This window comes from Ylistrum balloti, unplaced genomic scaffold (assembly GCF_031769215.1).
Source record: "Ylistrum balloti isolate Yb309-2 unplaced genomic scaffold, AGI_CSIRO_Ybal_v1 Utg370932, whole genome shotgun sequence".
In the NCBI taxonomy this organism is placed as follows: Eukaryota; Metazoa; Mollusca; class Bivalvia; order Pectinida; family Pectinidae; genus Ylistrum; species Ylistrum balloti.
This window is the reverse complement of record NW_026782527.1, coordinates 58,958-80,778: the sequence shown is the minus strand read 5'-3', so window position 1 is coordinate 80,778 and position 21,821 is coordinate 58,958. Positions and strand designations below refer to the sequence as shown.

Sequence of the window (21,821 nt, the reverse complement as noted above, 5' to 3'; positions counted from 1 at the left end):
TGCAATTTAAGTTTTAACGAATGGCAACATGTCATTAATCTCGTTATCAAATTCAATTCCAAAATTACCTTATGTACTTTATGACAAGAAGTGACCTGAGACATAATATATATCTTCATTCTTTTTCCCCTTAACATGAAAAAATTCCTCATAGATTGTAAAATAATAAAATATATTCAAATCAGGTTGAAAAAGTCGATAACGAGATGATAACGGTACTACACTAGAACAATTGTGCCTCAGAAAGGTGAAAAGTTCAAAGTAATACCATGAACGTTGGAAAAATACAAACATTACAAAAGAAGAAAATAAATAAATTTGTAAAACAAGGTTAGAAATAGGAAAACAAAAAATGCAAAGACAGAATTTTGGTGATATCTAATACCCTTCCTTTGTTTTAACCGAACCTTACATCGTTATTTCCTCTCATGAACCTTTGAATATTTTTGTAGCAATTTCCCACTCTGATGTGTTATCGGTTTTATTACACGATACTAATCCGATGACTTGTAGCTTCTCATTTTTCACCTCCTTGGGCACTTGCATGGCACATTGTGAACCTTCAGCATACATCAGTTTTTTATCTTTCAAACTCCACTTACCAATCCTGGTTGAGCAGGGCGCCACTACTAGAAAACCTTTCTCTACTTTGACGCATTTTCCCTCCACCATTAAACGACCGTTTTCAAGCAAAGCGAAATTCTTAACCTGATAGTAAAAGTAGCACTCGGCTGTAGTAATTAATGGGTGTGACAGTAAGACGGCAGAATTTGCAAGACCAAAACATTGGCCTGAAACGGAGTTGCGCAAGTTTCCAAAATATTCACTTCCTGCTGGCGGAACTTCAAGTTCCGGAAAAACGTTTCGAAGAAACCAACCAAAATCTTTACATTTAAACTTCTCTTTAACTGGATCCATGATATCGAACTTGTCTGATGGATCCGGGGGTTTTGCGAATCCGGCACTGAAGTAATAGAAGTATTTCTTATAATTACCGAGCCATAGTTCCGCCGTCCGTCGGTTGTTGTAGACAAGGTCTGAGTAATCCATCTTAAATGGATGTCCTGCTTTGAAAATATGAGCAACATGGGAACACGGCGAGATTTTCATACTTCCGCCGCATAGCCAAACTCTGATAGAGAGTTCCACGTCCTCTCCGCCCCATGTGCGCATGTCCGTGTCAAGTCCTCCAATATCAGTAAAGTATTTCCGGTTTACTGCGAAAGCACAGCCCACGATGGCAGGAGTGTCGAATGCTTTAGTAGGATTAGCTATGACTTCTGCTTGTTGTTTAGGGTGTAATGGAACGAAATGATAGCCCATATTCCATCTAAAATGACCCCTTCTATTATTGTCAAAGTATTTTCTGTATTCAAATGTTTGTGCGTCAATTACGTCAATGGATGGTTGTACAATTGCGGTTTTATTTACACTTATTTCATATAGTATAGGCTCTAACCATCCAGAATTTACCTCCGTGTGGGAGTCGAGAAAAACGATCACTTCCGCTTCCGCCTTCTTAGTGCCAAACATTCTTGATTTCATAGTTCCCAGTCTTTCTTTCGATCTGTATAGATGCATAAAATCAAATTGTTCAACATATTTATCCAAGGGGGCACCCAAATGTTCTAAATCACTCTGGTCGTCAATGATCATGATTTCATGAATAAGTGAACGGGGAGAATGCTTCAAAACGCTGTTTATGAGTCTCTCCAACGTCGACCAAGGCTCGTTGTAGACTGGTATCACTATGGACGCCCTCGGAAGTAACAAAATGTTATATTTTACAGAGGCGCACTCAGCAGGACGTGTGTCTATTACTTCACGGTTCACTGATATGTTGTGAGTTTTGTTGACGTTGATATGGAAACGGTCAGCGCTTGTGTCCTTATATAATGAAATGTTGAATTCCTTAATTATGTCAGAAAATCTGCGTGGTTGAGTAGCATCCTTAATCCCATTACGTCCGTATTCGTTCAATCTGTTTTCTCCTCGTAAGGTTTGACCAACATTGATTTTACTTTTGTCGATGATTCTAAAATCAGACGGCGATGAATGTGTCGGTGATACTTTGATCAGCGCATCTTCATAAGTTAGCCTTTGTTTGAACGCTTTGGCTATCCAAAACATTGTCAACGTCCAACTAAGGACTAAAGCGATAGCAATAAGTATCTGCAGTTTTTTATGAAACTTTTTCCTGAGGAATAACATGGTTGGTAACTTCCGACGACAGACGTTTCCGATAAATGGCTACGTAGTACCTACGACAACAAAGTATGGAGGCTCGGTAGTGTAGTATCAGTAGCAGAGCCAATATGAAGACAGATATATGTATATAACGTTAACAAATTGTCATTTGATACGTGAATTTACGAAACGAGTCTTTTAAATTTTTTCTATCTTTGCGAGCCGTTGGCGAATTAATATGAAAATTTCCTAACAGGTTTCATATATCAAAGGGAACCGAATCTAAATCTAACAGATTCGTTTTATCACGTGATCGGTTTTTCACGAAAATATTGTAGAAAACGGACATTTCTACGTCAACTTTATTATGTCCGCTCTATAGAGTCCCCATTCTCTGTTCTACGTCACAATGTCATGTGTGTAACTTGAGGATTTAAATTGACTTTAAAATAAGACATACTACACGGGTGTGAAATGAAAAAACACGATATAAATATATGTAACACTACCCAAATTGGAATACTTTCTGATGAAAATTGTATAAAATTCTACTGAGTGTTTGACACTTGCATTTTTCTTGATATTTCACAATTAGATTCCTTCAGCTTTTCTTTTCCTGATTTGCTTACATGTCAACAATGCACATTTCTATAAATGGAATACAAAAAGGACTGCTAGGTTCAGCAATGCATTTCAACACTTAGGGGTACCCAAATTGAAATGTTTCATAAATTCAGTTCATTTGAATAGAAAAATGACGTAATATTGAATGTATATTTTCCATTTTATAAAAGTTCATTAACTTTCTCATTAATTGCAGTCAATTATCTGTCAAAAATTTTTAATTTCAACAATACTTTTTATTATTCAAAAACATGATAAAATATTTGTGTTGTCTATGGCATCATTTCCCCGGGATTACTTTACAATTTTATTTTCGAAGCAGGTGATTGAATAACTTCAAATGAATCAATGTAATTAATTTCATCTCTACGTGTTATTTTCAATCCTGACGTGATGGTTGTTTTCATTTAGGTTAAATAACGCTGAGGATTTAACGAAAACGGTGGGAAAAGTAACTGAAATTGGCGGAGGATGAAGCGGAAACTATCGAAAGATATGCATGTAACGGGAACTGCCGAGGAAGAAAGTTTGTATGTTTATTTATTAATTTTACGAATATACATGTTTATGCTTATTTTGTGGATGTAAACATATGCCCGTTTGATAGCTTTGTTATTTTGTCATAACATCATTCCCTCATTTGTCTGCGAATAAATGCATTTACGGTGAAATAACGTTACGTCATCAATTAATGATGCAAAACCTTGAAGTCATTGTCTTCCTAATGACACTATGGAGTTATAATAGACAAATATAGACCGAATACTGCAGGATTTGCATCCTTTCCCCATCTATTAAATCTTAACCGTGACGTGTTTTAAATAATCTGGGGTTTGTTTCAAATGGTGAATTTAGATATCCATATCAAAATGAACTAAATTATTAAGTGAACTAACAGTAGATCAGGTGTTATTTCGAATTTTAGTTGCCATATTTGCTAATCAGCAAGAGAGATGTGTGGTTCCATACATTATCATTAGTAATCGATCAAGACTGTCACATACAGAAATCTAAGGGAAAGTCAGTGTTCGGTGAAATGTGACCGCAAGTTGGTGTGTGTAGGCAGATTAGAAGTTTTCCTGTACTTACTTGCGATTTAATGTTGGAAATTGAAAAGATAACCAGGAAATGTTCCCTCTCATCTGTAATAGCCATTGAAGTTTTACTTACTACTGTGATCGTATAGTGACTTTATCTCACAAAGAGAGACCGGGAATCCCTACTGTAACAACAGAGTAATTATTAACATTTGTTTGACTGTTGTATATACTCTAAGGTCGCGTTATATTATCACATTCTACATATAAAAAACTGAATAACAAATTGTAAAAAAAATCTGAAAATCCTAATACACAATAGTCAAACTGCAAACAATATAAAAATCACTTTATACTTTACTAAATTATACGTCCCCCTACAACACTACTGATAGATTAATGATTATTGCAAATTTAGAACATGCAATGTTAAATTACTGATCCAATGTTGGAAATGGAACAACATCCACAGAGAAAATAGAATATCCCGCCTTTGTAACAAAAACGAAATTAGAGAGGAGTTTCATTATTTGTTTAGCTGAAATAACGGTTAACGAGTGTAAAAATGGTCGAATGGCACGGCAGAATAGCACTCGCCTTTCACCTACATTTGTACGTCTATTTCGCCTCCGCCTTCCCTTCTAATCTCACCAATTGTTACACATTAATGGAACGATAAAGCATAGTCTCGAAGTTTCTAAAACGAATGTCTTTAACACTTTGGGACACCCAGGCGTGTTTTCCTAAACGACATTGTGATTCAACAAAATTTGGAAGATGCATAGCATTTCACAGTTTCTTGGTGTGACCAAATTGATATTTTCTTAAAATTTTACCTTGCAAAATGTGGACTCTGTAATAAAATTTAAAATAATGTTAGATGAACATTGGAAAAATATCCGTTTCTATACATGATTGTACATTAATTAACTAATATAAGCCATTACACAGGAATTACTTACTATGCAATATGTAATATTTGATATGGACATAGAGGCTTTAAGTCTGCGTCCATTATTTATGCTAATAAAATAAATGCTCTCTAAAACTGGTATAATCATGTTGAAGTGGATGATGTGGGTCTTAAGACTGATATATCATCAAAATTAAATATTCTGCGTAAATTTAAGATCACTCTTGATCGTTCTTCTCTTGAAACTCTTAACTTTTTCAAATTAGGTATATTCTTTACTACGGAAACATTGTTCTGGTTAGAGGCAGAACGGGACTCGCCACATTTGTCTTTCTTCACCAGCCTCAGTCTCAAACCTGTTCTATAACTTCAGAAAACATTCAAATTAACTGTTTCCTACTACCTTACCATGGCGCCATTCCCCTTTAAACTTGGTAGACATTATAACAATGGTGACATTATACTGTATTTTGAGTTTTCTTGAATGGAATTCGGATTCATCATTTTTGAAAAGAATCAAGTGATTGTCCTTTTCTTCATTTTAGAAATGTTGAGACATCGCCCTCTTCTCAGTTTTTGTGACTTGTCTTTTAAAACTTGGTATAATTTCAGGCACGGATCCAGGATTTCGGGTTAGAGGGGCGCAATTTTTGTAAAACTGACCCCCCCCCCCCTAAAAAATAGATTCCGACGCCGATTCTCCCCCTTTCCCCGCCTTTTGGTTTGTTTGATTTGTCTCCGATGAAGATGCAAAGAATTCCTGGATCCACTCTTGGAATGGGGTTTACCACAAAACATATCTCAATATTTTTACTATCTTGGCATTTAGACTCGACAATATTTGAAGAGTTATTGCCCTTTGCTTGATCTTTTCTGAAGATCATTCCCCTGAGTTTATATGTTCAATAAACCAGTGAACGTCTTGTAAGCTTGCCTTTTGGTAGGCTTTACTATGCTGACAAACGTTTGCTTCAACAGTGACATTATATTAAAAAAAGTATTCTTTCCGTAGTTGTATTCATTTTGAAATTATGACATATTTGGCATTGTACGTAAAAACAATCGTATATCTATTGTTACATCTCTGTGTTCTTGTTTTATTATACATAGATATCATTGTCAACACTCAGCGTTCAAAATGTCCAATATACGTGTAGTATTGACGGCAAAAACGGGATATATCAAAACAAAAGTACTATAGTTCATATACGAAGGAATATTGAATCACTAAATGACGATGAACAAATGTTTTATTTTCCGGAATCGCCGCACCGTGCTGTAACTTAGAATCGTCAAGATGGCTGCGTCCATGGGACGGTTAATATTACAATCGGATTGGGATCAGGTTTTGGGGTATGTCTTGCTCGTAGCTTTTGTTTTATGAATGTCATCTATTGTTAAAAAGTTATATCTTACGTTTGTCTCTTCTATTTTCAGGAAATCTAACGAATCAACGTGGATAACGTTTAAAACAGAAAGTAAGTGTTACATGAGCACATTTTGTAGGACTTGGATATTACCGAAATGGATTTGAAAAAAAAAAAAGTTAATTTGCAAAAGTGGAAGGAAATGAGACTGAAACTGATCGGATTTAAAGAAAATGTGCCAGACATTTCCTTCTTTAATGACATGTTAGTTTATTTGTCAAAAATCATAAGTTTATTTTCACAAGAATTATTTTTATTTAGTTTTCAAAAAAAAATGCGATTCATTGCCCGGCTTCTGCAAACGTTGATTTACACAGAATAGCTGGTAATGGATATGAAATCAATATTTTCTAAACGGAATGGACCCACTATGTCATTCTTTGATATTCATTTGGATCATACGTGAACTGTCTGGAGATTTTCCAGTTTGAAAATATTTTTAATTGTTATTCATAATATGGTATTCACAGTAACGTAGCATTAGTCGTGAATAAAGGGATAAGTCGGAGAAAGGAAATCCGGACATGATTAAAACGAAAAAATATAAGTGAGTTATCATGCTTCTAAACACATGGGTACCAGTCAAAATTGTATTTTTCTATTGGCTGTATTGGCTCTGTCTGTATATACATGAAGTGGATTCAAATTTGAGTTACATTTTAGTGATCTGTGAAATATGAATTAGCTAGGTGTGGTTTTGAATAGTAAGACTTTAACATTTTCATAAATAATATGACAATGTGTTAATTCCTAGCTGAGAGATGTTCAGTAGTAGTGAGTAATTCATTGTTACCTCCAAATAAAACAGTAATGGAAGTAAAAAAACAACAACACGTCTTTCTGTATATGCAGAATAGTTCAATTTGCAGAGTCAAGCAGCTCTTAAGTTTCAAATGGATAATTATTGTCCCAATGATTTCATTTACATATTGTGGCATTGAATGTTTTGAATCAGGTGTGTTAGAATGACATTTTTAGCAGAATTACATACTATTTGTCTTATAATTAAGCATATCCTCTTTGAAATCCACCTTGCAATGTTTCACACATTTTGACATGTGGATCACTATCACTGAAATAATAGGAAATGTACTTTCATATTTTCTGTTAAGAACTAAGATCACCACCTCTGGTATTTCTGAATCCTTTTGAATTGTAGGGAAGAATGTTGCTGTGAATGCTACAGGTAATAATTGAAAAAAGCATTTTGATTTAATGGAAGCATTGAATTTCCTAGAAGATGCAGTAGTAACCAAAATGAACTTTTTAAAGTCAGTGTCAATTTTTTTTCATCAAAATACTAAAAATATGTTGTTGATATCCATGCAGTAACTTTTTGGTTAGCAGAACAAATATTGGTTTGCAAATGGATTATTTTGTAAGCATTCTAGTCTTACTACACACATGTATGTATTTACAAAATGAAGCTAGCATTACAATGCAAATGCATTATTGAAATCAAAATAAACATTTATGTATAAATTTAAATATACATAAAAATATTTACCATCGTACAGTACCACCGAGCACTCATGGAAAATTGACATCCCAGGGAGCTTCATCAGATGGAATACCATATGTGACAGGGTCTGATGGATTTGCTGTCCAGGAAGTCACAAAGGTCGAGAAGATAAAATTTTATAAATCAATTTTTTTTCTAGAATATAGTGAAAACAATAATATATAGATATTTGTAGATTTCAATAATAACATCAATAACATTTCTTATGAAATTGATAACTTCGTTATATTGAGCATGTATGTTGGCTTTCGACAACCATTAATCGTTTCTGATTTGCTATTGTTTTTTTTTGTTTTCACTTTGTTTTCAAAAACAATGTTCATATACATACATATATACAATGTACATATTATGCAGATATACATTTATTTCCTTCCTTGTTACCTACTGGTGCATGCTAGGAAAAAAAAGAAAAAAGATTATAATAGCATGGTGTGGATAGTTCTAAAAAAATTCCTGTGGCAGCCAGTAGTGGTAGCAGCATGCAATATATGTGTGCAATGTAAGGGTTGCATCTATAACCATTCACTCATTTGTCATTGAACTTGATTTACAGAAATCAATATCAGTCACCTACAAATCAGACTCGGTTGAGTTAACCAGGTTATTTTTAGCCCCACGAATCACTTTTTCAACTGTACACACACCGGGAAAAACGGTTAGTATTATCTTTAAAAAGGCCACCTTTTGACTTTACATTTGGGAAAGCTTTCTCTTTTTGTCAAAGAAATTATAACATTGTATACACAGACTTTATTTTTTTTTAAAGTTAAATGATGACTGCTTAAATTTGACATATTATAAAAGTAAAAGAAAAAAAAATTAGAGTCATGAATTGGCAAAATTTGATAATTAATAAAAATAAAGACTTAAAATTGCATTTAGAAGTTATCTAAAACATTGAAAAACAAAATAATAAATAAAAATAATAATGCATGTATTAAGTAAAGTTATCATAAGTTGTCATCATTGTTTGACTCAATTTTATGCTCCTTTTTTTTCTTTTCTTTTTTTCTGATAGATTTCTTGTGTAGATACCACACCTGGAGGACTAGGTGTGTCAGCTGACAGTCTAGGACGACTGAGGATCTGGCAAACAAGCAATGGAGAAATCAGGGTAACTCATTATTGTTGTCATAATCTTCCTATTTCTAATCCGCCTGTTGTCAGCTGGAAAATCATTTACTTTTAATTATTTTCGTAGAATGTCAGAATGATTTGATTGCACTGATATTTTATCTGATTGTGTAACAGAGAGAGTTAGAGGGTCATCTCGGCGATGTTTACACTTGCCCTGATATTTTCTCTGATTGTGTAAAAGAGAGAGTTAGAGGGTCATCTCGGCGATGTTTACACTTGCCCTGATATTTTATCTGATTGTGTAACAGAGAGAGTTAGAGGGTCATCTCGGCGATGTTTACACTTGCCCTGATATTTTATCTGATTGTGTAACAGAGAGAGTTAGAGGGTCATCTCGGCGATGTTTACACTTGCCCTGATTTTTCCCTGATTGTGTAACAGAGAGAGTTAGAGGGTCATCTCGGCGATGTTTACACTTGCCCTGATATTTTATCTGATTGTGTAACAGAGAGAGTTAGAGGGTCATCTCGGCGATGTTTACACTTGTCGGTTCTTCCCCTCTGGATTGGTTGTGTTGTCGGGTGGTTCTGACATGCAGCTAAAGATCTGGTCAGCAGAAACTGGCAAATGTGGAGCAACACTCATTGGCCACAGGGCAGGTAGATGCTTATTTTTCATGTTGTTTTTGTAGGGTTAAAAATTTCATGGTCATACCAAGGTATGAAAATTATAGTTTTCTTGTAAATTATGAACTGGACAATGGATTTCATTATCAATTGTACTTTTCCAAAGTATCTGTTTTGCCTGATTTTATTTTTACTCAACGTTTACATTATTCAAATACAGTATTCACTTTGCTACAATGAATATTGGGTGGTTGTTCTTTAGGTGTTCAGGACACAGCCATTGTAGATCGTGGACGGAACATTGTCTCCTGTGGACGGGATGGAACTGCACGTCTTTGGGATGTTGGACAGCAGGCGTGTTTAGATGTGTTCTCTGATTGTGGTGGTGAGGTGAATTGTTGTAGTATTGGTGTCCCTAGCGATGTCTGTGGGGATCTAGGACAACCAGCGGCGCCACCTAGTAAGCATTTGTTATGGCAGTATGACCTTCCCTATATCCATTGTAGGTCAAAATTTTCAATTTATTTATTTTGCAAGAAAGGATATTTTGATTCTTGGTGTCACAGATTTCTGCACCCTTTCTCTCTTTCTGTTAGCCAATCAAGCAAGTATGATGTATATTATAAAGCTCTGATTTCATATTTTTTGCCATGGAAACACAAAAATGGCTCAAACATAGTTAAGTGTGTCATTAAACATGGACATGAAAATGTAACCCTGGTAAAATACTAGCTGCAATATACCACTCGGCCAGAGAGAACTTCTCTCATTGAAATAAATAATGACCTCTGTTACAAAAATAAAGCTTTTCTGAATCTGCTTGAAAATTATTTTATTGTTTTCTAATACACAAGGCTCTTGTTTTTGTGTCAGAATTTGTCAAATTGATCCCTTGGCTTATTACAGGATAAATATGGATGTTAGTGATCAATATAAAGTGTGATACTAGGTAGGTAAATATCTGATATCCATTCAAAATGTTGGAACAATTGTCTCTAGTGCTATCAGAGGATGTGGTATCTGAGACTGAAGGGAACTGACTCTATATAACTTCAGGTGACAGAGAAGTGCTGACAGAAGGCAAGTTGCTATTGTTAGGCTGTGAGAACAAGACCTTACAAGGGTATGGCCTACAGAGTCGCAAAAAGGTAGTTTGGCTTATCCATTTAAAAAAAAACATGTCGGCAGTCACAGTATTACTACACCTGGCCTCAGCTGTTGTGCTCTTCCTACTATTTTGATTTGCCATTTCAATAAAGTTAGAGTGGCAAGGGGCATGCTTAAAATGATGATTTAGAGCTTCTTGAATTCTTGATGAATGGTATAAAGCATATTTTAAACTATTGAATTGTTGCAAGAAACTCTGTACACAAAGTCAGAAAAGTCATGTTTTCTTAAACCACCTTTAGAATTTTGAAAGAGTTAAATAATTTTAAGAGTTATCTCCCTTCTCCCAAGCAGATCTGTATTTTTCAATTCTGGCACTTCTCCTTCACTAATTTGACTGAGATTTTAGATATTCATGAAATTAAGATGCAGTATCAATTGAATACTCTTTTCTTAGATATATGTTTGCTGTATATTTGATGGCTGTAAACTATATTGGCAAACTTCAAGGGAACAAAAAGTGATAATAATAAAAAAACTAAATAAAATGAATTAAAAAAAAACATAATACTTGAAGTATAAAGTTTCCTCTTTGATATTGGCAGAATCCCGCTTAAATGTAAAAAAATGTTCTTATGCAACTTTTGTCAAGCAGTAAAGGGTCACAAATGACAACTGACAGCTAATCACTAAATAGTTCAAACATCAACATCAATTATTAACAAGATGCTAAACTATATACTATATGCTTTTGAGGCCTTAAGAGGTAAAATTTGTGTTTACATGAAATATGTCATCAACAGCTGAGGTATGTTTTTCTCAAACAGCTGTTTGTTCTACAAAATATCAGACTATAAAGAAATTCTAGATAAAAAAAAAAAAAAAAAATAATAATGTTTGGTATAATTTATGAAATATTTCATATAGATGTTCATTGCTTTACATGTTTTGATAAATTATTTTATTCCAATAAGTTGATACCACAAACATTTTGAATTTGCTTCTGCACAGTTTATACTTGACTGGCAGAAATAGATATAAGACTGCCTGATGGGGGCACATCATCAGGTGTATCATTGAGAGATGTTGTTGTTGTAGGTGTTTGAATTGCCTACACATGATGCTGTCAACTGCTGTTGTCATCTGTCTGATGTGAGTGCTGTTTATGGGACACAGGATGGACACGTCACAGTGGTGGACTACAGAAACGTCAAGTAAGATATGTGACTATGTTGAACTGTGTAGTAGAGCCGGTACATGTATTTTGGTTATATCAGACATTCACAGTGTGTTTACATGTGTGAAGTATATATACACTCTTCGTTTAAAGTATATATATATATAGGATCACACTGTTATAGCAACACGTTACCCTATTTTTGTGTATATATGTACATACCCCACACTAATCCATGGTTTGATGATGTTGACAGAGAGTAAATTTCTTGTTAAGGTGTACCTTGGATGGAAATAGTGGATATCTATGATTCAAAATCCAACTGCATCAAAATCTGCTGAAGTATTAATGTATAAAATGCACAATTTTCACCTGGTTCAATGAATGGTAGCAACCGTCATGGAAGGAATAGGCAAGATCGAGAACAGTCATGCTTTGCAACATCAAATTGCAAAAGAATATTTGATAGTTTTGGGGAATTAGATAATTCTTACAAACGTATTATGTAGACAGTATCCAGCCGTAATGAATTTACCAGAACTTTCTGACGGTGATCAATTTGAACATATTTATTGTTAACCTTAGAACAAGGGATGAGGCATTACAACTTACTAAGTTATTACAACGTTACACCTTTCCCAAATATATATTTACATATGGAAAACAATTACTATCATAGAAACATGTATATATCTACAATAAGTATTGCTATTTAAGTCAAAATCTGTTACTAGATTTAATGAAGGACTGCACAGGTCTGTAGATATTTTGAATTAAGGTCTGCAGAAATATTTTCAAACAAAACTGTACCCAACATTAAAATTAGAGAAATTTTAGATCAGAGAAACTTAAGGTCAAAATGATGAGGAATTCACATATTTTGTGCAAGAATTTCTATATTCCAAAGTTCTGTACTGTGGTAGCACTTGATCGAAAAGTACAGAAATGTATTAGTGAAAAATATTTACAAAATAACTTCAGCATTGGTGTCTGCTGTTTTTGATAAATGATAAGATGTACAACAGTATATACCATAATGACAAATTGACATTGTGCTTTCCTTATGTTGGGTCGGCCATTAAGGTATTTGATTGTATTTACAATCCTTATCCATGTTATACTAAATCATATCACAGACTTAGATAAAATATTTACATAATTACAATTTTCTCGAAAATATGAAAAAAAATTGAGATTCCATTTTTTTCTACTTATACCTGTACATGTAATATACAATTTATGATTTATTATCTTGATTCATTAATGAAATCATCTTGGTCTACTCCCTTAGTCGTCGAAGGTATCAAATATGTATACAGGTACATGTAAAAAACACTGAACACACTTGTGTCACAAGCTGTCATGACAAGAGGCCCAACATACACCTTTATACCTGTGACTAGGTATGAGATCAAAGGGATGTCAGCAGGTGGGTAGGGTTAACCAGAACTTGAAGTTAGTTTGTGCAGATTAAAACACATGTGTTGCTGTTCATTATGAGTATAGATTGTATAGGTTTTTGTTCGGATGTATTTGTTAAAGCAATATAGTTCCATTTGTAAAGAAAGGGATGGCGGGTGCACTTTCATTGATTAGACTAAACTTTGGTTGTTGGCTTGTGTTGTATAAATTCACTGTTTGTCATAATTTTGTAAGACCAATTGGATAATAATGACAGCTTCCTGGTACATAGGGCTGTTTTGACAGTGAACTTATGACTTCACAGATGTAGGTTACTCATATCCAGGCAGTCATCGCTGAGTCAACGGTATGCATTTCAGAAAAATCAGAATAAGGAATTAACAATGTTTCCACTTTCTTGTATAATATAGAGTGTTTTATAGCTAAATATAGCAAAACCTCAGGGTACACTTGAATTTCTAAACAGTTGTTTTACATTGAAGTCTTCAAGTCTATTAACATTCATAATTTCCAGCTTGAAGAAAATGTTTCTCATCGTTTTGATGATTTTCGGTTTTAATTTTTCAGAGTACCTTTGAAGGAATGGAAAGATACAAGGGGTCCTATACTCTCCTTGTGTCCGCTCTCACAGGGATTCTTCTTCTCAGCAGGTACATGATATATGCTTCACAAGTTCAAAACACTATCCTTTTCTAATTAGTCAGCAGCAATGGTCACAATTTGATTTAGAAATGATAGTTAATCATTTTCTGAAAAAGGAGAATTTTTCATACAATTTTATACATGAATACAATTTTATACATAAATCCGGTGACATATGTATATGCATTAATTCCTTGCCTTTATTTGCTAAAATATTGTTTGAAAAAATAGTGAATAACTGCTTTAAATGCAAATGTAGAATTAGATACAGTAGAGCCAAGTATTGAATTAAACCGATCATCATCAGTGATGCAAATTATGCAGGTTATGGAATTTTTGTCTGAATTTGAAGGTCATCTTAATTTCAGGTGATGGCTCATGTTGTTACGTAAACAGTCAAGGGGAGACAACTGTAGAGTTGACAGGTGCAGATTGTGATCCACTTTATCGCGTGTCCAGTGATGGTAGTCATATATACACATGTTGTAGAGACGGACTCATTCGTAAATATAGCCTCTCTCATGTAGGTCTTTCGTCATGACAACAGCCTAGCCTCACTCTGAAATCATTTGCAGATATTTTACATGTGTTACATTATTGATAATATTTTTATATCAGTTATTATCCTGTTACCTTCTTAATTTTTTTTATACTTATCCAAAACCAGTTGGAGAAAATGAAATCAGCTCAACCATTTTTTTGCAAGAAATGCTTTATGAGGCACTGTAACAGATGAGAAACTGACAGGTACCACATTGGATCTGATATGGAATTTTATGACAATAGAGACTGATCTGACAATATGAAATGATAAGACCAAAGGGAATGGTATGGCAATATAGAAGATGTAACAATAGGGAAGAGTGTGAACATAGGGAAAAATGGTATGGCAGTAAATAACAGTGACAGTATAGAATGATGTGACAGTATAGAATGATGTGACAGTATAGAATGGTGTGACAGTATAGAATGATGTGACAGTATAGAATGGTGTGACAGTATAGAATGATGTGACAGTATAGAATGGTGTGACAGTATAGAATGATGTGACAGTATAGAATGGTGTGACATTATGGAATGTTCTGACATTATAGAATGGTGTGACATTATAGAATGTGACAGTATAGAATAATGTGACAATGTAGAATGGTGTGACAGTATAGAATGGTGTGACATTATGGAATGTTCTGACATTATAGAATGGTGTGACATTATAGAATGGTGTGACAGTATAGAATGGTGTGACATTATAGAATGGTGTGACATTATAGAATGGTGTGACATTATAGAATGGTGTGACAGTATGGAATGGTGTGACATTATAGAATGGTGTGACAGTATAGAATGGTGTGACAGTATAGAATTGTGTGACAGTATAGAATGGTGTGACATTATGGAATGTTCTGACATTATAGAATGGTGTGACATTATAGAATGTGACAGTATAGAATAATGTGACAATGTAGAATGGTGTGACAGTATAGAATGGTGTGACATTATGGAATGTTCTGACATTATAGAATGGTGTGACATTATAGAATGGTGTGACAGTATAGAATGGTGTGACATTATAGAATGGTGTGACATTATAGAATGGTGTGACATTATAGAATGGTGTGACAGTATGGAATGGTGTGACATTATAGAATGGTGTGACAGTATAGAATTGTGTGACATTATAGAATGATGTGACAGTATAGTGATGTGACAGTATAGAATGATGTGACAGTATAGAATGGTGTGACAGTATAGAATGATGTGACAGTATAGAATGGTGTGACAGTATAGAATGATGTGACAGTATAGATTGATGTGACAGTATAGAATGATGTGACAGTATAGTGATGTGACAGTAAAGAATTGTGTGACAGTATAGAATGGTATGACAGTATAGAATGATGTGACAGTATAGAATGATGTGACAGTATAGAATGATGTGACAGTATAGTGATGTGACAGTGTAGAATGATGTGACAGTATAGAATGGTATGACAGTATAGAATGATGTGACAGTATAGAATGATGTGACAGTATAGTGATGAGACAGTAAAGAATGGTGTGACAGTATGGAATGGTGTGACAGTATAGAACTGTGTGACAGTGTAGAATTGTGTGACAGTATAGAATGATGGGACATTATAGAATGATGTGACAATATAGAATGGTGTGACAGTATGATGTGACAGTAAAGAATGGTGTGACAGTATGGAATGGTGTGACAGTATAGAACAGTGTGACAGTATAGAATTGTGTGACAGTATAGAATGATGGGACAGTATAGAATGATGTGACAATATAGAATGATGTGACAGTATAGAATGGTATGACAGTATGATGTGACAGTAAAGAATGGTGTGACAGTATAGATTGGTGTGACAGTATAGAATGATGTGACAATATAGAATTATGTGATATTATAGAATGATGTGACAGTATATAATGGTGTGACAGTATAGATTGGTGTGACAGTATAGAATTCTGTGACAGTATAGAACCGTGTGACGGTATAGAATGGTGTGACAGTATAAAATGATGTGACAATGTAGAATGATATGACAATATAGAATGATATGACAATATAGAATGGTGTGACAGTATAGAATGGTGTGACAATGTAGAATGGTATGACAGTACAGAATGGTGTGACAGTATAGAATGGTAAATACTTTAGCATGGATACCATATAATTTCTGATCCATAGAAATGACTGTAATTGACAGTAGATTGTCACAAAATATGCAGATGGCTAGCAGAGTTTATTGATGTCCACTTCATTTATTATTAAGTTTATAAATTAAATGAAAAAATAAATCTCTGAATTGATTTTTTTTCCCATCTTACAATTAATCCTGGGGAAAACATAGAAGAGTTCCACTCTCTTTATTACACAATGTACACCGTATTTGTGTTGAAATGATGAAGTAGGTATAATACCCTTGTATTTCATAGTTATACTGTGTATTGCCGTTTTAGCTTGTCCAAAGGATTTGCAATACTATCTTGGAGCACATGCTGCTATTAGCACACAATTCAAATCACCCTACCTCAATGGTCTGTGGTCCGTGGGCATTCCGTCTGAAAGCAATTTTTGTCATGCTATTTCTTTAGAAGCACTGGATGGATCTTTCCCAAATTTCATGTGTAGGTTCCCTTTGGTCCCATGTTGTGACTGTTTAAATTTTTGGTCTGATCAGAACAATAAAATGGTCGACAGGCGGCCATCTTGGATTTTGATTTTGAAAGTTTATTTCCGCTATTTCTTGAGAACTACAACATAGATCTTTCTCGTATTTCATGTATAGGTTCCTCTTTGTCCCAAGTTGTACCTGTTTGAGTTTGGGACTGATAAGACAAACAAAAAGGCCGACAGGCAGCCATCTTAGATTTCGTAAAGTAAAGATTGTTATCCCCATTTCTTAAGAAGTACTGAATGGATTTCTCTCAAATTTCATACGTATGTTCCTTTTGTTATCTACTTGTACCCGTTTGGTTTTGGAACTGATGAGAAAAAACTAAATGGCTTCCAGGTGTCCATCTTGGATTTGGAAGGTAAAGATCATCGTCGCTCTTTCTGCAGATGAATGATCAAATTTCTCATCATTAAGAGCAAGAACAGAGAAGAGAAATGACCGAAACTTCCAAAGAGCAAATATAGATCAATTAAAGGTGGGCGTCAAGATCCGTCTTGAATCTCTCGTTTTGCCACTTTGATTTTAGGTTTAGAAATCGGAAATTAAGGTATTGTTTTTTTTAATCTAAAAGTATAGGTCAGAAATAAGAAGATATTTTATGTTTAACGGTAAATAGTAAACAGAAAGTATGTAGAACATTGTGAAACCATACTAGAATATACCAGTGATACAGAAAAGCCTGATCACCAACTTTTAAATAGACACACTTTGTACACATGCTTTAAAGCATTGTCAAACCGAAGAAAAAATCGTAAGAGGTAGAGTTGTGATCAAAGGTCTATTGGTGTATCATTAACATATCTGTTTGTATGTAGGTGTACTGAATAGGTCCATATGTCAACACCATTAAACTTAATAATAAAGGCAATTTTTGTATATTAATGATACTTTTATACATTTTGTTTGTGATCTAATGTCATTACCCAAATCTGCACTTAAGTGAGATATATGAAACGGGACTTAGAAACTTCAGGCGAGGTAAATGAAAAATAAATTTAATGAAATGGAAACGACATGTATGTGTTTATCACATAACTTAAATACTTATATAAGCGCCCGTTAAAGTAGCATTCTATCAGACCTGATTATGTATTGCATTCTTTGGCTATGTAATCATGCTTATGACGCCATGAAATGATGACATCAGAATGGAAACAATAGTAATTTTCAGCCAATTACAGATCCGCTAGGTCATATTACAAGTCAATACTTACGCATGAAATGTATCGGGTGTTCTTACACTGATAACAAGATAATTACGGGAAATGTGATACATTTTCTTATGAAAAAATCTCATTATTTTATTAACATTTTTCTTCGGTGTGTACGTTACAAGTTGTAACACTCTATCAATCCCAAACAGATATTATTGTTATGTAGTGGAATATGGTTCAGAATGCGGAACTCTTCTGTAATGGAGGCTCAAGTACAGTTAGGTAATAGGCATCATTAAGTGGATGTAATGAAATCTGCATTGTACCTGGGCCATATATTATACATATGTATACTGGTCTGGCGGTATTGAGAAAGTGAATGAAATAAAAGGTAACCCGTGTCTGATAGCAGTATATGGTGAAATTCCAATATCGATAAAAGCGAGTATTTAAACTGTTTTAATCTCCCGTGAAAGGAAAGTGTTCCGAATCGTTCAGGAATAAACATGGGCGCAAGTACAACGGAAGGAAATATGCTGATGTGTTAAAGACATGAGAATGATTTTTGATCTGAAAAGAATATCTTTATATCCTGATAGAAAAAAGAAAAGTTTATTTAATGGACGGTACCATGATTATATAGGCACATTAAATATTTTATCGGCAAGTCGGTGAAAGGAAAATGACTTTGAAAGGTCAAATATTTGTGCTTACCTACCGTTAGATGGTGGGCTATGTACCAAAATTTGATACATCTTTATTTGATAGCACGTTTTCGCCGTTTATTTGTGTTCTTATCAAAGGGGAGATAGTGTCATATCTAACTTTACGAGTACATGTAGGGTATTATCGACCATCCTTATTCAGAACTTCGACCCAGGACCTAACGCAGTAACATGGATTATATGTCATTTGGCAAGCATGCCGACTACTGGTCTAAGGATACACAAATCGTGTTTGAGCATTTATCGACTATTTTGTGCTGGAACAAAAATGAATGTTTACCCAGCAAGAGCAATATCAGTTGTTACTTCGAGAAGTATTCCACGCATGCGCATGTATAAGATCTGGCTGCAAAGCAGAAGGTAATACTTAATTAAGACCATCATCGCACAGTAACAGTTACTTAATAGTGGAAAAAAACTTCCTTAACAGATAGAAAAGCATTTAACTATGTATATACACCACACTGAAATCCACGTGCTCTTGACATCTCGATTCTATTCTCCTAAATGGCCGTATGCTACTCTAAATGTTTATACATTAACGTTACAGTATTTCTATTGTATAGACAGTTTCCAGGGCAATACAGAAACAGACTCTCCATTCTCTAATTACAGAGGCATATAAGGTATTATTTTACAGCCCGTTTGGAGAACTACTTTTTTGGCTGGAAACGGCTTATCTTCAATTGTTTGGTTGTCGGTTCTGAAAACAAAATGAACATTGATACATGATAACATGTAGTTACATTTTAAAGAAAATATAGAATGGATTGGAAGAAAAAAAAGAGATAGACACAATGTAGAGCGGTATTGAAGGTGTTCGGACACTTGTCTCTGTGAACCGACATTCGTTATAAAAAATAAGTGCCCGCTTCATTTTGAATGACAGAATTTTGTTACTTATCATAAGAGACATGTTTGCCATTTATGAAAGTTCTTGCCTGGAATATTCCGTCTTATGGACAAACGAAAATATTGTTGGGTGCTTTCGTTATTGTACTTTGTTACGTCACCACGTTGTCGGTTTTGTTCGGTCACAGAAACGTTTGTATCTTGGACCCGTCACAACGTTGTCGGCTCTGTTCGGTCACAGAAACGTTTGTATCTTGGACCCGTCACAACGTTGTCGGCTCTGTTCGGTCACAGAAACGTTTGTATCGCGTACATGTAAATTGTTTGCGAATTTCGGACCCGAAGAACCTAGTGATGATGCGAGTAAGTCGATAGGATGTCATAAATTATACATGTCCAGACAATTTCTTTTCTTTCGTTTGTTTATTTGTATTATTAGTCAAGATTAGTATGACAGTAGCATGTTTGTGTACCACATAATGCTATACAGAACGCATGCATCATATCGTATCTTAAGACAAATTTAGCGGTTTAATTAATCTTAATGTGCTTCTTGTTACATGTACATGCAGTTTTCATTCCCTTTTGTTTTAACATGTTAACCAAAAATAACGTCATCCGATGTTAGCCGACTACCTGCCCGGAGAGTGCCGAACTGACCGATGAGGCATGCAATGTGTTCGATCAAGTTCACTGAGATTTCGCCGTGTAACGTAATAAAATCAGAAGCAATTATGATTGTTTTACAGCGGCAGATTTGTTTGGAATATAAAACACAGGGAATGTTCTTAAACTTTCCTTATTTCACTGGTGCCTAATTTAATTTTAGTCATTGACAATGAACCTATATTATGACCTGTGCTTCCATTTTTACCTATTGGCAATGCGCCTAAATAAAGACGTGAATGGTTTCGGTCTTTGTCAACATTGCTGCTTTGTAACCTACGTTATTTTCTTTTCTGTCATAACGCCTTAATATAGACCCCCTTCCTCATTTTCCGTTGTCATAATATATATGATTTTCACATTTTCATGAAGAAAACAGAGAGAGAAAGAGAGACGGGAGGAGAGCGAGAGAGAGAGAGAGAGAGAGGGGGAGAGAGAGAGGGAGAGAGAGAGAGGGAGAGAGAGGGAGAGAGAGAGAGAGAGAGAGAGAGAGAGAGAGAGAGAGAGAGAGAGAGAGAGAGAGAGAGAGAGAGAGAGAGAGAGAGAGAGAGAGAGAGAGATTGTCTTTCAATAATAGATATTAATTGTGATAAGATACAAGCATGCTAATTAGTAAACAAATCTATGAAAAAAATCACGAATACACTGTGAGCTATTATTCTGTCTGCGACACATACGCGTGCCTCAATTATTTAACCTAGAGTACATTCAAAATTGATTTATTGATATCGAACTGAAACAAAAGAATTAAATATCGACGCTCGGAATTTTTAAAGGTACAAAACCGATCAATCATTACACTCATTAATTCTTGGCCGACAGACTAGGTGTCTCGCACATATTAAGAAATGACCCCCAAATAAATATGATTGTAATCAACAATTAATTAACGATAGCAGGATTAATTGACATTCTTCTAAATGTCGTACCACACACATGAACGGCGGAAGGTTCCGCTCCACTGATTTCGCCAGATTGACTTTGTTACTGTTTGTATATCTCGTAATACTGACACAGGGTCTTGTATGATAATTGACAAAATATATCAAATGAATATTTAAATCAAAAAACGTAGAGAAGCAGTGTTTGTGAACGTTTGGTGGACAACTCAATTACAAAAACACTTCTATTGTTCATTCTATTTCGCTTATTCGACTTTGACACGAGAGTGATTTCATTGATATAATTTACTAGATTTAGTAATATTTCATTTGTTGATACAAACCTTCTCGAATAAATCTTAACAGTAAGAGCTATATATAGCCTGTCGTCTTTTTTCCCTTGTCAAACGCCTGTGTCCACATATCATGTTATAAGGCCCGTACTTTTGTAATTTGACCTTTGTTATCTAATTTTGGTTCGGTTACGACTTAATTCCGGAGATACAATATATATTGGCTTAAAAATACCAATAACACTGTTAGGTTGGGAAAGAGAATCTAATCAGTTCCAAGTCGACATCCTGTGTC

The 21,821-nt window shown here is 34.6% G+C and overlaps 2 protein-coding genes across 2 annotated transcripts; one reads left to right on the top strand and one right to left on the bottom strand.

The window, feature by feature from the left end:
• Positions 1-426: 426 nt before the first annotated feature.
• On the bottom strand, positions 427-2,211 carry LOC132559549 (polypeptide N-acetylgalactosaminyltransferase 4-like). The gene has a single exon (XM_060224178.1). The coding sequence runs from the start codon at positions 2,209-2,211 to the stop codon at positions 427-429; it is 1,785 nt and encodes a 594-aa protein (XP_060080161.1).
• A 3,847-nt stretch (positions 2,212-6,058) lies between these two features.
• LOC132559555 (proteasomal ATPase-associated factor 1-like) lies at positions 6,059-16,575 on the top strand. Its single transcript, XM_060224183.1, has 11 exons — positions 6,059-6,114; positions 6,199-6,239; positions 7,706-7,809; positions 8,267-8,368; positions 8,732-8,827; positions 9,299-9,449; positions 9,679-9,876; positions 10,473-10,564; positions 11,622-11,737; positions 13,690-13,772; positions 14,133-16,575. The coding sequence occupies exons 1-11, from the start codon at positions 6,059-6,061 to the stop codon at positions 14,303-14,305; spliced, it is 1,212 nt and encodes a 403-aa protein (XP_060080166.1). The 3' UTR covers positions 14,306-16,575.
• Positions 16,576-21,821: the final 5,246 nt, after the last annotated feature.

What these genes read in the sequence shown, in the direction of transcription:
- LOC132559549 (XM_060224178.1), bottom strand. Translation starts at nt 2,211, where the DNA reads ATGTTATTCCTCAGGAAAAAGTTTCATAAAAAACTGCAGATACTTATT.
- LOC132559555 (XM_060224183.1), top strand. Translation starts at nt 6,059, where the DNA reads ATGGCTGCGTCCATGGGACGGTTAATATTACAATCGGATTGGGATCAG. An exon ending in ACTCATTGGCCACAGGGCAG is followed by an intron (nt 9,450 to 9,678) that starts GTAGATGCTTAT and finishes GTTGTTCTTTAG; the next exon opens with GTGTTCAGGACACAGCCATT. An exon ending in GCCTACAGAGTCGCAAAAAG is followed by an intron (nt 10,565 to 11,621) that starts GTAGTTTGGCTT and finishes TTGTTGTTGTAG; the next exon opens with GTGTTTGAATTGCCTACACA.